Source organism: Alexandromys fortis, unplaced genomic scaffold, assembly GCF_014885135.2.
Source record: "Alexandromys fortis isolate MF-2015 unplaced genomic scaffold, M_Fortis_MF-2015_v1.1 scaffold_206, whole genome shotgun sequence".
Lineage (NCBI taxonomy): Eukaryota > Metazoa > Chordata > Mammalia > Rodentia > Cricetidae > Alexandromys > Alexandromys fortis.
This window is the reverse complement of record NW_026068097.1, coordinates 137,096-151,655: the sequence shown is the minus strand read 5'-3', so window position 1 is coordinate 151,655 and position 14,560 is coordinate 137,096. Positions and strand designations below refer to the sequence as shown.

General features: G+C 42.3%; 1 protein-coding gene across 2 annotated transcripts; it reads right to left on the bottom strand.

Annotated features, from left to right (window-relative positions):
* Nucleotides 1-9,329: 9,329 nt before the first annotated feature.
* On the bottom strand, nt 9,330-14,508 carry Cetn2 (centrin 2). Of its 2 annotated transcripts, none has more exons than XM_050123630.1 (5): nt 14,376-14,508; nt 12,667-12,825; nt 12,266-12,394; nt 10,265-10,402; nt 9,330-9,909 (listed from the first exon to the last, which is right to left on the bottom strand). In XM_050123630.1, the coding sequence occupies exons 1-5, from the start codon at nt 14,376-14,378 to the stop codon at nt 9,820-9,822; spliced, it is 519 nt and encodes a 172-aa protein (XP_049979587.1). In that variant the 5' UTR covers nt 14,379-14,508; the 3' UTR covers nt 9,330-9,819. The 2 variants fall into 2 exon arrangements, with proteins under 2 accessions (XP_049979587.1, XP_049979586.1); XM_050123629.1 differs by lacking the exon at nt 14,376-14,508 and adding an exon at nt 14,015-14,356.
* Nucleotides 14,509-14,560: the final 52 nt, after the last annotated feature.

Genomic DNA, 14,560 nt, shown 5'->3' with positions numbered 1-14,560 from the left:
TAGCAAACCTGTGAGACTCAAAATTCCTTTGTGGGTGAAGAATATCAAAACCTGATGTCTTCTGCACACTCCTACACATACATGTATACACACTCATGCACATGTACACATATACATACATATATACAAACATACACAGATACAAGTGGACACATGCCACTGTAGCATAGTGCTGTGGGTTTACATATTTCATGCTGTGCCTAATTCTAATTCTGATTTTGGACTACTGGAAGTCTTTGAACAAATCTTACACAAACAGTGCACCTACTGAGCATGTAATGTTAGAAGATTAGGAACTTCCTCAGAATAATTCATGGAATCCCGACATCTATGTAACCTGGATTAGAAGCCCGTTCTAAAGGTATAACCCTCTTAGTTAGGGTTACTACTGCTGTGATGAGACACCATGACCAAGAAAAGTGGGGGAGGAAAGGGTTTCTTCAGCTTACACTTTCACATTGCTGTCCATCACTGAAGGAAGTCAGGACAGAAATGCACACAGGGCAGGATCCTGAAGGCAGGAGCTGATGCAGAGGCCATGGAGGGGTGATGCTTACTGGCTTGCTTCCCTTGGCTTGCTAAACCTGCTTTCTTATAGAAACCAGGACCACCAGCCCAGGGATAGCGCCACCCACCATGGTCTGGGTCCTCCCGCACTGATCACTAATTAAGACAACACCCTACAGCCAGATTTTATGGAGGCATTCTCTCAGTTAAGGTTCCCTTCTCTCAGAGGACTTTAGCTTGTGTCAAGTTGACATAAAACTAGCCAGGTTAACCTCTTAATTGCAACAATGGGGTCCACGACGCAATTCCTGAATTCCGTAGTGAAAACTGCAAACTTTTGTTGTGTTAATTGGACAATATTTATTAAATTACTGTCATGTGCAAGGCCTTTCTAAGCCCTTTAAGTGTACTGTCTTAATTATAATTCTCACAACTGCTCTTCTCCTTTTTTAAAGATTATTTTTTATCTGTTTATATTTTATGTATACATGCTCTACATGTACACCTGCAGGCCAGAAGAGGGCATCAGATCCTATTATAGATGGTTGTGAGCCACCATGTGGTTGCTGGGAATTGAACTCAGGACCTCTGGATGAGCAGCCAGTGCTCTTAACCACTAAACCATCTCTCCTGTCCTTACAGCTGATACTGCAGTGGGTTATACTAACATACTCCTTGTAGACAGATGAAACGAATGAGGTCCTGAGTCCTTGGGTAACTTGCTGCAGGTCAAAGCAACAGCAGTGGAACCAGGCACAAAAGCTCAACATTTCACTGATACCGCTAACAATGTCTCTCACAAGACTGTTTATCTGCTCTAACAGGTATTTGCATTCTTTCTTGTAGGAGGACTGATTGGGGGTTTTGTTTAATGAGAAAGGGTTTCATATAGCTCAGGATGGCCTCAAAGTGCTCTGCAGCCAAAGCTAACTTGGACCTCTGATCCTCCTGCCTCAGCCTCTCTAGTGCTGGTGTTACAGCATCGCCACAGCCAGCTTAACTAGGTTCCTTCAGAAAGCATCTCTCTTTAACTGCTTATTGCAGTTCAAAACAGCAAGCCCAATACCAAGGCCTCACTGAAGCTCTGCTAAGCCGCCCTGGCTTTCATCTTTCCCAGGCATTTTGTGATTGCTGATCTACCTTTCGAATTTATTTGTATGAGGGTTGATCAGTATTTTCCCACATCAACTATCTCATCTCAAAAGGACATGACCTACCCAATTGCCTATATATACGCTCAGACTACACATTGAGTAAAAGGCAAGACTCATGGATCTCTCCAGAAGAGGCCAGTGGCAGCATCCATAGGGCAAAGAGTTCTTGAGAAAAGTTTCCAGGTTCAAGTTTTGTTTCCTTGGTGGCAGGTATTATATACACTTCTGGCAGAGCAGCTCCAGAAGCACTTCAGTAAGAGAAAGATAATGTGTTTTGCTAGCAGTCTCGCAACAAAATACCATCAATTGAGAGGTTTCAGCAAAAGAAATCAGTTTTGTTTTTGTTTTCACAGGAACTCAAAATTTGAATTGTTAATAGGGCTGGTTTCTTCTAAGGGATCTAGTCTCTCTCCATGGGCATTCCAACCATCCTTCCCTCTGGGTCTCTTACATGTTACAAAATTTTTCCCTACGAAGGCATAAACAATATCTACCCCTCCTTATGAGGTCCCAAAGACAAGTCAAAATACAATTCCACCAAAGTTCAATGTGGAGAACAAAAAAGCACTGGGTGAAGTGCTATTGGCAGGACTGTGGGTGACCCCAATGCAGAGGCTCTGGAAAGTCTTCACCCAGCATGGATGATGGCTTCTTTATAGCTGTACAAATAGAGCCTCGCTGTTAACCCTCCACAGCCTATTATACTCTAGCACCTTCCCAGATACTGAAGCTGCATGGAATTAGGGCAGAATCATACACATAGAACCAAAGAGAGCTGCTGGAGTCTCAAGTGTGGGTCCAATAGCTCTCAGATGCCCACCCCTTCAATAAGGGGACATCGATAGTCCATAAGCCTGATCATGATGGGTTCTTGCAAGTTAAGTACAGGGGATCAGATGAAGGTGGCAGCTATCTTATTCAGAGGATCCTATTCTACACTTTCATTTCCCTGCGTGTCCCAATGTTCCCATTCTATAAGTGAATCAGTAACGCTGGATATGGGCCCACCCTCACGACCTCATCTTGACTACCAACATAAAAGATATCAATGAGGTTGCATTCCGAGGTACCAGGAGTTACAACATTAATACTGAGGGAACACAACTCAGCCTGTAATAAAGAATAATTGGAGAAAAAACAGTCATGGAAGGCTAGAAATTTTTAATGACTTAGTAATTCTTTGCTTTATGACCCGCAAGCAGTAAATAAGTCTGACTACAGCTGGAACATTGCAACAGACACAGAGAATGACTGTGAAGAACTCAAAGACACATCTGTGCCCTCCCTGGAGGGGTGTTCAGTGTAGCTGGGGACTCTCAATAAGCCATGTAGCAGGTAAACAATTCTGATTGCAAACCTGTCATTGTATTCTTTTAATTAGACTTTATAGGGTACCCGCTCAAATAAACTACCACTTCAACAAAACCCATGCCTGCTAGTCTTTTGCGGTGTCCCCAGCCCCACCAGGATTCCACCTCGTCTCTCTCCTGGCATCCTCTACATCATGTTCCACGGTGGTTGGGCATCAAGGAGCTCCAGCTAAAACCAATGCTGAACTCCAAATGCCACTGCCTCAGGGCCTCTGTCCTGATACTCCATCTAGTGGCAAGAACATATTTGCAAGACTGCTGTCTTGCATTAATTCCAGCTGGAAAATCCCCCACTCCCACCCCCCAAAAAAAGCTTTTCTGGAAGGAGAGGAGACCTTCACAAAATGAAATGAAAGATATAGGTTTAGGAAGAAAGATGGGGATAATATTTTAACCAGGGCAATGGCAGAGACATGAGTATGTATACAGAAACGAGCTGGCATAGACGCTTATTAAGGACTGAGAATCAGAATTCAGGGAAATGGGAAAACAGGCCAGTGGAGAGTCCCTCAATGGCAGAAAGGACCGCACTGATCTGTGGAAGGCTGTATATGAGGCCTACACACACTGCTGCCACCAGTTTTTTGGCAAAATATGCTGTGTAGGAGCCTGGGTTTGGCATCTCCCTTTGTTCCCACAGCACACCCATTTTCTAGACATGCAAAGCAAGACTAAAGATATCGTAGCCTAGCCCTCTAAGACCACAGATGCTGAGTAGAAAAGTTGCAATTTGAAGCAAATAGGACCAAAACTAAAGGCTACACTCCTTTGCAGAACAAGATAACACAAGAACAAGGTCTCTCTCTCTCTGAAAGACAAAATCAAGAGACCAGGTAGCTGAACGGCATAACAATCTCTGTTTGGATTGAGAGGTGGCTTCAGAAATTAAAAGGGGAGGGAGGAAGAAGAGGTGGCTCAGTGGAACAGATGCTTGTCACCAAGCTTGATGAACTGAATTCAATCCCTGGGGTCCACATGGTAGGAGATAACCCACTCGTGCTGATTGTCCTCTGAACACACTTCATTAAGGACTGAGAATCTGAATTTAGGGAAACGGGAGAGTGCTATGGAATATACACCCACATAAACAAATGTAATTTCAAATTTTTAAAAGAAAATTAAAAGATGGAGGCTGGAGAAATGGCTCAACAGTTAAAAGCACTTACTGGGTTTTGTTTGTTTGTTTTTTTGCAGAGGACCCAGGTTTGGTCCCCATAACCCACATGGCAGCTCACAACATTCCTTAACTCCACTATCAGGAGCTTCTACATCTTCTGAAGGTTCCAAGCATTCACATGGTGTACATACATGCATGGTGGCAAAGTATATACACACATTAAATATTTTTAAGAAAAGAAATCAAAATGGAGGGGTAGCTCAAAATGACTTCTATAGAGTAAGCCTTGGTGATGGTCAGAGCAAAGAAAACAGTGGTTAAGGGGAGGACAGAAGACCCCTCAGTGGCAAAACATAAGAGGAGGCTTCCTTCTAGATTCCTCAAAGGCTGACAGGGATATTCTTAGCCATGAGGCCAGAGCTCTCCTAAGAGTTTAGGCAGGGCTGGAGAGATGGCTCAATAATTAAGAGCATTTGCTTCTCTTGAGGAGAATCCTGAGTATGAATCCTTGTGGAGGTCACAAGTTCAAATCCCTGCACTCATGTTGGATGGTTCACAATGGCTTTATAACTTCACTTCCAGGAGATCTGAAGCCCTTTACTGGCCTCTATAAGCACAGACACCTTCAGGTGGGGGTGTATACACTATACACATACACACACACACACACAGAGAGAGAGAGAGAGAGAGAGAGAGAGAGAGAGAGAGAGAGAGAGAATATGTTCTAGAATGACACACTAGATTGGATGGCCCACTAGATTGGCAGCACAGCTTTCTAACCACAATCAGTGCAGGCAGATTACTTTGGCTATAGTGGAAGGTGCAAAATACTCTAGCAAAGTCCAGCATAGGAATCGAACAGCAAACAAAACAGGTGATGAGAATCAATGTGGAAGAGGCAGCAACTTATTGTAAGCTGCCAATCACAGTGGAAGGCTCAAAAAGGGCATGTCCTAGACTGGTCCAGGGGAGGTAGTCTTGGCTTCATGAGCAAATGCCATCAGAGCAGCAAGCAATTCAAACTGATGGATGCCTCTGTTTCTAGTGGACTAAAAACTGCATGTTCTCTGTGAGCTAGTAACTAAGGCACAACTGCTATTCAGCTGTGGTTTTGATCCTATTACTTCCTTTGATCCTGCTGCCAAAATTTTACTATCTGAAAGCCTAACAAAAATGAAACCAAGATGAGCAGTCCCGGTCTGCAGTGTGGTTAAAGCAGGAGGAGGCTCAAGAGAAGAACTGAAGGAGAGCCAGAGATTCTTGCACTTACCAGTGTCTGCAAGGTCAGCACTCCCAGAAGCCATTAAACCTCAGAGAAGTTCTTCCAAGTAGATGGTGGAGTGCTGGCGAATATTATTTTAAGGTGTTTTGCTTTTGTTTATCCTGCATTTGTTTAACTCCATGAAGCTGTGATTCTTTGCCTGTCTAAAACACCTGATGGTTTAATAAAGCACTGAACAGCCAATAGCGAGGCAGGAGCAAGGATAGGCGGTGCTAGCAAGCACAGTATAAATAGAAGGCAAAATGAGGAAGAGAAGGAGCAAGAGAACAGGAAGAAGAGGACTCCAGGGGTCAGCCACCTAGCTACACAGCAAGCCACGGAGAAAGAAGTAAAGAAAGGTGTACAGCAACAGAGAAAGATAAAAGCCCAGAGGCAAAAGGTAGTCTGGAAAATTTAAGTTAAGAAAAGCTGTCAGGAAACAAGTTAAGGTCAGGCATACATAACTAAGAATAAGCCTCTGTGTATGATTTCTTTGCGAGCTGGGTGGTGGGCCCCTCAAAAAGCCAAAGGAGTAAATCACCACACAGTAGTGGAGATGCCCAGGAGCTGGTAGTTATGTGGCCTGGTTCTAAACACATGGTCTAACTACTAGGCTTCCCAAAGAGGAAGTTTACCAAGGAACACGGTAAATAACATGTTATCTCTCATTATTCGAGGCAGCAAAGAAACTGTAGCAGGAGGAAGGAGAAAAGGCAGAAAGTGTCCATATGGGACTGAAGCACAATAGTCCCCAAACAATGTAGGATCCAGTAGAGGGTAAAGGCGCTTCATGATACCTAGAGAAGCCAGTCTACACGGAGCCCTCCTCCTCCAGGGTCCTGCCCATGTGTTTCCATGTCTTGCAAGGACTGCAATTCAACTACCTCTCGCCTTTAACAGCTTTCTCAGATAGATTCTGAACTCAGTGCCAGTGTGTCTTCAGAATCCAGCTTTTCTAACAAGTTAGAAAGAGAAAAAAAAAGATTCATCCACTGAACTGTTCTTTCATGAGCACTTACTATGCCTTACATTATTCAGGAGGCCCACTAACCCAATATGAATGGGCCTCTTCTCCACTCCTCTTTCCAAAGCTCATCTCTGCTCCTTCCCAATTCCCAATTCCTGTAGTGATAAGAGTGGAGGGGCTGCGTCCCCGGCACCTGGCCGCACGCATGGCTAGCTTATGCCCGAAATAATTACACAGAAACTGTATTCTTTTAAACATTGCCTGGCCCGTTATCTGTAGCCTCTTACTGGCTAGCTCTTACATATTAATCTAACCCATTTCTAATAATCTGTGTAGCCCACAAGGTGGCTTACCAGAGAGATCTTAACCTGCGTCTGTCTGGAGTGGGAGAATCATGGCGACTCTGATTCAGCTTCTTTCTCCCAGCATTCTGTTCTGTTTACTCCACCCACCTAAGGGTTGGCCTATCAAGGGGCCTAGGCAGTTTCTTTATTAATAAGAAATCACTCCCACATCAAATTCCCACTACACCCGAGACAGCACTGAACAAAGCTCACACCAATTCATTACTACTGTCTTCAATACCATTCAGCCCAAATTTCTCTGCTCCATTTTCCCTCTCTTCCTACCACCTCCATACATCATGTGTTCGGTTCTCATGAACTCAACTCACCTTGGTTCCTCCACTATCTGACCCCTTCCTATTTTCTAATACATCTCTGATCCATTCTTCCCCTTGCTTCCACTGCTTCTATGAACAGACAAGCTACACATCTACCAACATGAATGACTGTGCCTTTCCCTCGCCTCCTGAGTGTACAATCACGCAGGAACCATCCTCAGTTGTCTCTAGGACCCATTCCATCTATCTTTTTGCCACACTTAGTTCCCTGCTTACCATACATACCCAATTCCTACAGTGTCCCTTGCCTGGCTCCACATGAACTGAACTCACGTGGCTCCTGTCCTTCACACAGCTGCTTGGCTCAGCCCCACCTCCCTCTTTGGATGACTCACCCTGTTTCCTGCACCGAGAATCACATAATGGCTGCACTGCAGGACATGGTGACTTCCTTCTATTTGCTTATGTAACTGGAGATGATATGCAACTAGCTGCCCTAACACCTTCATCAAGAGATTCTAAAGAGATTTGATTTCATAGTTGGGAACATTAAGCAGGAAGAAATGTTTTCAGGGTAATTAGCTTGATTCCACTATTTCACAAAGTAGATCTATTTTAAAATATAACTGTGATTCCACTAAATATAAAGAACTTTTACTTGCTCATTAAACATAAATTGATTTTGTAGGGCTATACTTCATAGTAAAATGGGAGGAAGGGCCAGTCTTTCCAACCCTTTGTCTTATCAGGTCATAGACCTCTTATTAGAAAACAATAATCAAAAGATAAAAGCCACATCCTCCTAAAAAATGTTGTCAACTGACTTTGGGGACAATGATCATAAGTTTCATGGAGCTGCTCCAAAGGACATACCACCACAAAGGGATGAGATTATTCTCGAACACCAGAAAGTAGGTCCTGTTAAGAATTTTTCAGTTGACCCCCAGAAATTCTCAGTTCAATCATTCTCTCCATTGTACAAAAAGGAATCTGAGGCACCAAGAGAGGCAGCTTGTCTCAATTGTTCATCCAGTAAGAGAACCCATGTTACTACCTAAGTCTGAGGTTACTCGTGGTTCTTTGTCTCCTTCCTTTTATTATTAAAGAGAGAGAGAGAGAGAGAGAGAGAAAGACAGAGAGAGAGAGAGAGAGAGAGAGAGAGAGAGAGAGAGAGAGCAGAGAGAGAGCAGAGAGAGGGACAGAGAGATTCCTTAGTGAATAAGAGAACCTTGCTACTCTTGCATAAGACCTGGGTTCTATTTCTAGTACCCAGAACCTATATGGTGGCTCACAACTGTCCCTAACTCCAGTTACAGAGGATCTTATGCCCTCTTCTGATGTTGCAGGCACCAGGCATACACATAGCATGCAGACATACATGCTGGCAAAATACTCAAACACATAAATAAATCTAAAGATTTTTTGAATGCATATATATATCCATTGATGATCTGATTCAAACTGATCTAGTTGTGTGGGGCTTTGCTGCTGTTGTTTTGTTTTGCTTCTTTGAGACAGGGTCAGACTTTGTGACCCAGAAAGACCTCAAATTCATTGTGTAGCCCCAGCATGCCTTGAACTCATGGAAACCATCTATGTACTGGGATTACAAGTATGATTACCTGCCTGACTCTTGTTATTTTTAGTTTTGTATATGTATGTATGTATATAAGTATATATATATAATGAATATATATGGAATACATATATATGGATATTTAGAAAACACACACATATTTCTCAGAGGACTAGAATGCCCACACAAGTTTAAAAACCCATTCTCTTCTCATGTGAGGATCAATAATTCAGTCATTGTTCATTTTCCATTTCCTTTTAACCCGTCTTGTTCCCCACTCTCATGGGGAACATGAGTTGACTTTAATGCCACATACTTGAGCTTCACCTCATAGGCAATTCTGTGTAGGCTTAGAGGGTACCCCCCTTTCCTTCTCAACCCAACCCCAGGATTCTGTGAGATGCTATAAGCAAACAAACTCACAAGATCGCCTGAACCTTACCTCCTGTCTATCCCTCTCTATTTTGTCCAAGCACAAATTACCCAAAGACTCTATAAGCTTTAGAGTTTGCCAGAACCACTTGTAGAGCATCGTTTAAGGTTAGGTCAACTGGAAATTCTACCAGTTATAAAAACTCACAATTTTTGAAAGCAAGAAACCATTCATGGCAGAAAAGTAGCAAAGAATTATTTCCTTTTTTGTACATGGGCTGATGGCAAATTTTATATATCTACCAGGCTGCCCTCAACACAATTGTTTACACGATGAACTTACAGTTAAAGATAAAAATATTCATCCTTTAAAGAATGAGAGCTTAAATTAAGAAAGGTTTTATTTTTAAAACAAAACAAATACATTGACATACATCCAAATGCCACAGCAAGCATTCATTAGGTTTTATGAGAGGAAAAACTACACTCTGGTGTCTACTAAAAACTAGAACAGTTTTAGAACAACCACTGCTTATGGTAACATGGGTACATGGACATCTAAGAAGCCATGGTTTGTTTGCAGCTATGTGGAATGCATGAGCAGTGTGAAGTAATAGAAGGCGGGGTGGCTACACTCACTCTCAGACCCTTTTCCCCACTATGTGCTCTTGTGTTGCCCTGTTGAATCAATCAGCAGGTAAAGGTACAAAGAACTTAATATCAAAGAAACTTCCAAAAGTCAAAAATAGATTCAAGGTCACGGCTAGTTACCCCAGAGGTTGGGGGAGGGGGGTTCTCAAAAGCCATATTTCACAAAATGGCAGGCACTAAATCTAGTCACATGTGCTTGCAGTAGAAAAAGAAGCACTGATCTTAATAGAGACTGGTCTTCTTCATGATGCGCAGGAACTCTTGCTCATTGACCTCGCCATCTCCATCTCGATCAGCTTCATCAATCATTTCCTGTATGGCAGTAAGGGTTAATCTTAGAACAAGTCACAAACTAAACTGAAAAGTGATTAGATAAGAAATTTCAAATAATGCTGTGAGGAAAGATGACTATGGTCCATCTAATGGGAGCGTGCCACATACACACACTGTCAAATGCATCTCTTGAAAAGGAGCTAGAAATTTACCCTAGTCTGAAACCCAAAAGAGTACGTTCAACTGCACATGTGTATTCCAGAAGCAGGGTCCATGGGCATTAAATTATCAACAGAAGCATAAAGGATACTAGCTTCCCTTCCAAGTTGTCCTAGTAGAGAAAATAGAACCTGGGAAAGCCAGCGGGCTCCAGAGAGACCAAGGCATTACTCACCTGCAGCTCCTCATCAGTCAAGTTCTCGCCTAACTCCTTGGCCACACGTTTCAGATTTTTGAATGATATTTTCCCAGTCTCATCATCATCGAAGAGCTTGAAAGCTTTCAGGATTTCTTCTTTGGTGTCTTTCTCAGACTTTAGTAGAACATAAAACACATAGTTACTCATATCCTGCAGCCCTGTCACTTCTTGGTCATCCTTTTGTCTCCAATAACCTGACTTGAGTCATGTTAGGAGCCAGGAAGCCAAGCTCTCTGGTCACAGTAGAATGTACTCCCTGTCTACTTTCTAGCCCATCGTCTATTTCCTAATCAGCTCGGAATCCAGTAGGAAAAGATGCCAGCTCCGTTGAAAATCCAAGAAGTCCTGCTAAATGTACATAAAGACTGGTTTGAGGGGTCAATGAATCATTTAGAGAGGACAGACTCATGGTGCAGCTGGACAGTTTTCACAGGTAGAAGACTAGGGCTTCTGAAGTAAGCTGGGGCTCATCTTTCCAATACCCAGTGCTGGGTATTAGTAGGGATTGATACCGATTGCCCCTCTTGTGCTTTGTCTTGTTCACAACTTTCCCCAGTTCTAAAGCCGGGGGGGGGGGGGGAGTTGTAGATTAATTCCCTGGCCCCATTCCACATCATCACATGGGCTTGGTAATAGCCACTGTAATACATGTCCTCAGTCACAGAAAAACAAGGATGACCCATTGTAGAAAAGGAAGAGAAAACCAGTAAACTTAACACAAACTCAAGGGTTACAAAGGAAATGTAATTGTATCTAAAACACTGTACAAACCAAGGATATTCTAGATTCATTTGTAAAATCCAGAAGCAGTGAGTAGGGTTATAATTAAAAAAAAATACACTGCTTATACTAACAGAAGACAGAGATACACTGAAAAGGCAGAGGAAGAGAGAGACATTTTGCACAATGGACTTTAAAGAATTACTGAGGCCCCAAGTGCTCCAACAGAAAGAGAGCAAAATTTCCAAAAGCATTCAAACCTTGAATATTTCAGGAAGGTTCTTGCCAGGAGTTACAACTGGAGAAAATCCCTAGGAAGAGCAATCTAGGAGCTAATCTTGAGTGTGAATTCGACTTGCCAGATGGTTGCAGAATACCAAGCTTCCTGAATTCTTAAATCAGTACACATACACACACATACACACACACACACACACACACACACACACACACACACACACTGTAGATATGGTGATTTCAAAGCAACACAACTCTTAGATTAATTAAAGAGGTATGGCCTGTGCCCTGGGAAACACTTTGAGGAACCTGAAAGGGGTTACCTTTCTCCAGGTATACTAAGAGAAGGTGATCATGACACACCAACAAGCCAGGAGGCCACTGAAAGAGTAAAACTGGTCGGTTCCGGTGACGTGTTCATGTGCTCTCAAGTCTTTGGACTGCTAAAGGATCTGAGAAACTAGGGATGGATTAAAGCAACCTTAGAAGTACCAAAACAGCCTATCATTTCTAAAGCTCAAAATTCTTGTGCCTCTAATTGTATATACTGAATTGTCAAACTGAGAAGCATTTGTCTGAAAATGCCATAATACCTGATTTATTGTATGCTAATTTAATTTTTAATACCATTAAAATAAAAAATAGAAATGAGAAGCATTTGAAAATCTCTGTTAACAGATTTTACTGCTTGTGATTATCATATGAAACAGGGTAAAATGATTTCTGTAATGCTGTGACCATAAAGAAAGCCAAATGAAACTTAGGGATTCTCTAATTAAAAATACAATCCTCCCACTTCTGAATGGACACAGAGGAGAGGATGGGGGAGGTAGGGGAGGGAACAGAAAGAGAAGAGGGAGGAGAAACTATGGTTGATATGTAAAATTAGTTAATTAATTAAAAACACAATCCTCAACCATGTGAATGGTATAGATTTTATTGAATATTCTATTTATACCTAGAATCCTATATATCTACTATTATGGATGGAAAATATGTGCATTATCCCAACTAACTTACCATTTTCTGAGTCATCACTGTCAAAAAGTCACTAAAGTTCATTTTTCCTGTCCCTTCCTTATCAATTTCACTTATCATCTTCTTGATTTCTTCTTTCTTGGGTTCAAAGCCCAGGGCCCTCATTGCAACCTACAATGAAAAGAGTACAATCTAAACAAATGATGTAGAAGCAAAACTGACTGTTGCACCTGATAAAATGATGAAAAATAATTAGGTAACACTGTAATGCTGATTTTATTTATATTTGCAATCAACTTTATCAATTAGATCATTGTTTCAGGTAAAATATACACAGGGTACCTTTTTCCATTACTTTTTATAAGGAGAAGGGAGAAGGTGACAAATAAAAGACAAGCAACAGGGAAAGAGAAGGTGGCAAAGCAAGTATTTGTGCAGCTTGCCTTTAGTTCCTTGACGTCTATAGTTCCAGTTCCATCAGCATCAAAGAGATCAAAAGCTTCCCGGATTTCCTGTTTCTGTTCTTCAGTCAGTTCAGGCTTAGGGCTCATTCTTTTTCTCTGACTATTGGATGCCATGTTTGTCTTCTTAAAATTAGAGGCCTTCAAACATTATACAAACACAGAAGCACTATATTACAAGTCCATATTTTATTTATGACAGGTCTAGACATACATCTTTTCCATTTCTGTTCCATTCTGAGTAATGTACGGATGACATTATACAAACTTTCATAAACTGGTGAGATGTCTTGCAGTCAAGCTAGACAACCTAAGTGGGAACCCAGGACCCACATGGTGGGAACGAAACAACTCTTCCAAGTTGTTCTCTGGCCTCCATCCATGTTCAAGCTAAGCCATGCTCCCTTTTCCCCCCACACAAACAAGTGTAAAAACTAAACTAAAATTAACTCCAACTCTAAAAAAAAAATCCTCTGTGAAAAAACTCTCTCAATTTAAAACTGTTTTAATAAATATATTTTCGTTTTTGCCACCACATTGTAAAAATAGAAAATCAGCAATACTCTAATTAAATGATTGTCTTCTACCACAACATTTCTTAAATCAAAATTTTTCAAATATAAAAAAGCAACATTAAAAAACTCTTTGAATGAATGTACTGTTTTACCTAAAGGTTTAACATGCTTGAATTTTCTCCTTCTTTTCCAAAGCTAATAAACAGCAAACGTGAGACCATACCTGTTCGTCAGGAACACGCGTATCATTTTATTATGAATACACTGTCACAACACGGTGTGGCTTCAGTTTTCATTACCAAAGATGAAAACGGTCCCTCCGTGTTTTAATTCCACTGCTAACTCAGACAGCAGTAATGAATGGAAAAACAGTTTGTACCAACCTATTCTAAAGATCTGCCTAATAAATCGAGAAAGAACAAAGTTTGCTAGAAAGAACAATTAATCTTTCCATGAACCTCTGACTCTTTTTTAAACTATTGATTTTAGAAGCCAGGAAATCCCTTATTCTTCTTCGTGAAAGAGAACTAGCTGAAAAACCAATTTGGATATCTAACAGATATCAACTATCCCTGAATCCGGGGATCATCTACTTGTTAAACATCTACTTGTGGGGCTAGTTCCCACGAACTGTGCTCCTCCGATTCATTATGCCTAAATCTGGCCAAACGTAAAGTTACTGAGATAAATATTATGCCAGTACAAAGTGATACGAACCAATCCATTTGGCACTTGCGTGCCTTGTCTGCGAAGCTCAAGCATCTCCTGGAAGCCTTAATACGTTTGCAACCATCAGAACATAGTAAACGTCTTACCACCATGCATAAACTTTAGCCAGATAGCAGCGGGCGGGAGGCCTGAGTCTGACTGAGGTCAGAGTCTGCGGGAAGCCTGAGTGTTCCTTGCAACCGACTGGTCACCCGCGGTTCCAGGAAAACCAGCGGAGGCCGGGAGGCAGGTAAGGGAAAGCTGAAGGTGACTGGAGGTGGGGAGGGAGCAATGGCTAAGCGCAGGCAGGCTAGCTGCAGGCGGCTTTACTTTCTCTCCTACCCTTCCGGCACAGAGCTCCAAAAAAGAACTAGTGCATAAACCCTGCAGGAAAGGCTCGGGGCCGCAAAGAGGCCTAGGAAGGGCTCGGGGGCGCCGCGCAGGGTCCAACGAACGTCCAGCACTTACCATCACCGAATGGACGCCTCCGCAACCGGTTGTTAAGGCAACGGCGTACTAGCGGCCTCCGCGCCTTTCCCACTGCTCCGCGCGCGCGCGGCCCGATGTCCATTGGTTTGCCGACAAAGCGGGTGGCGCTAACCTGGTAAAGCCCGCCCCAAGGTTAAAGGGCACTGCAGCGGCGACAAGGACTG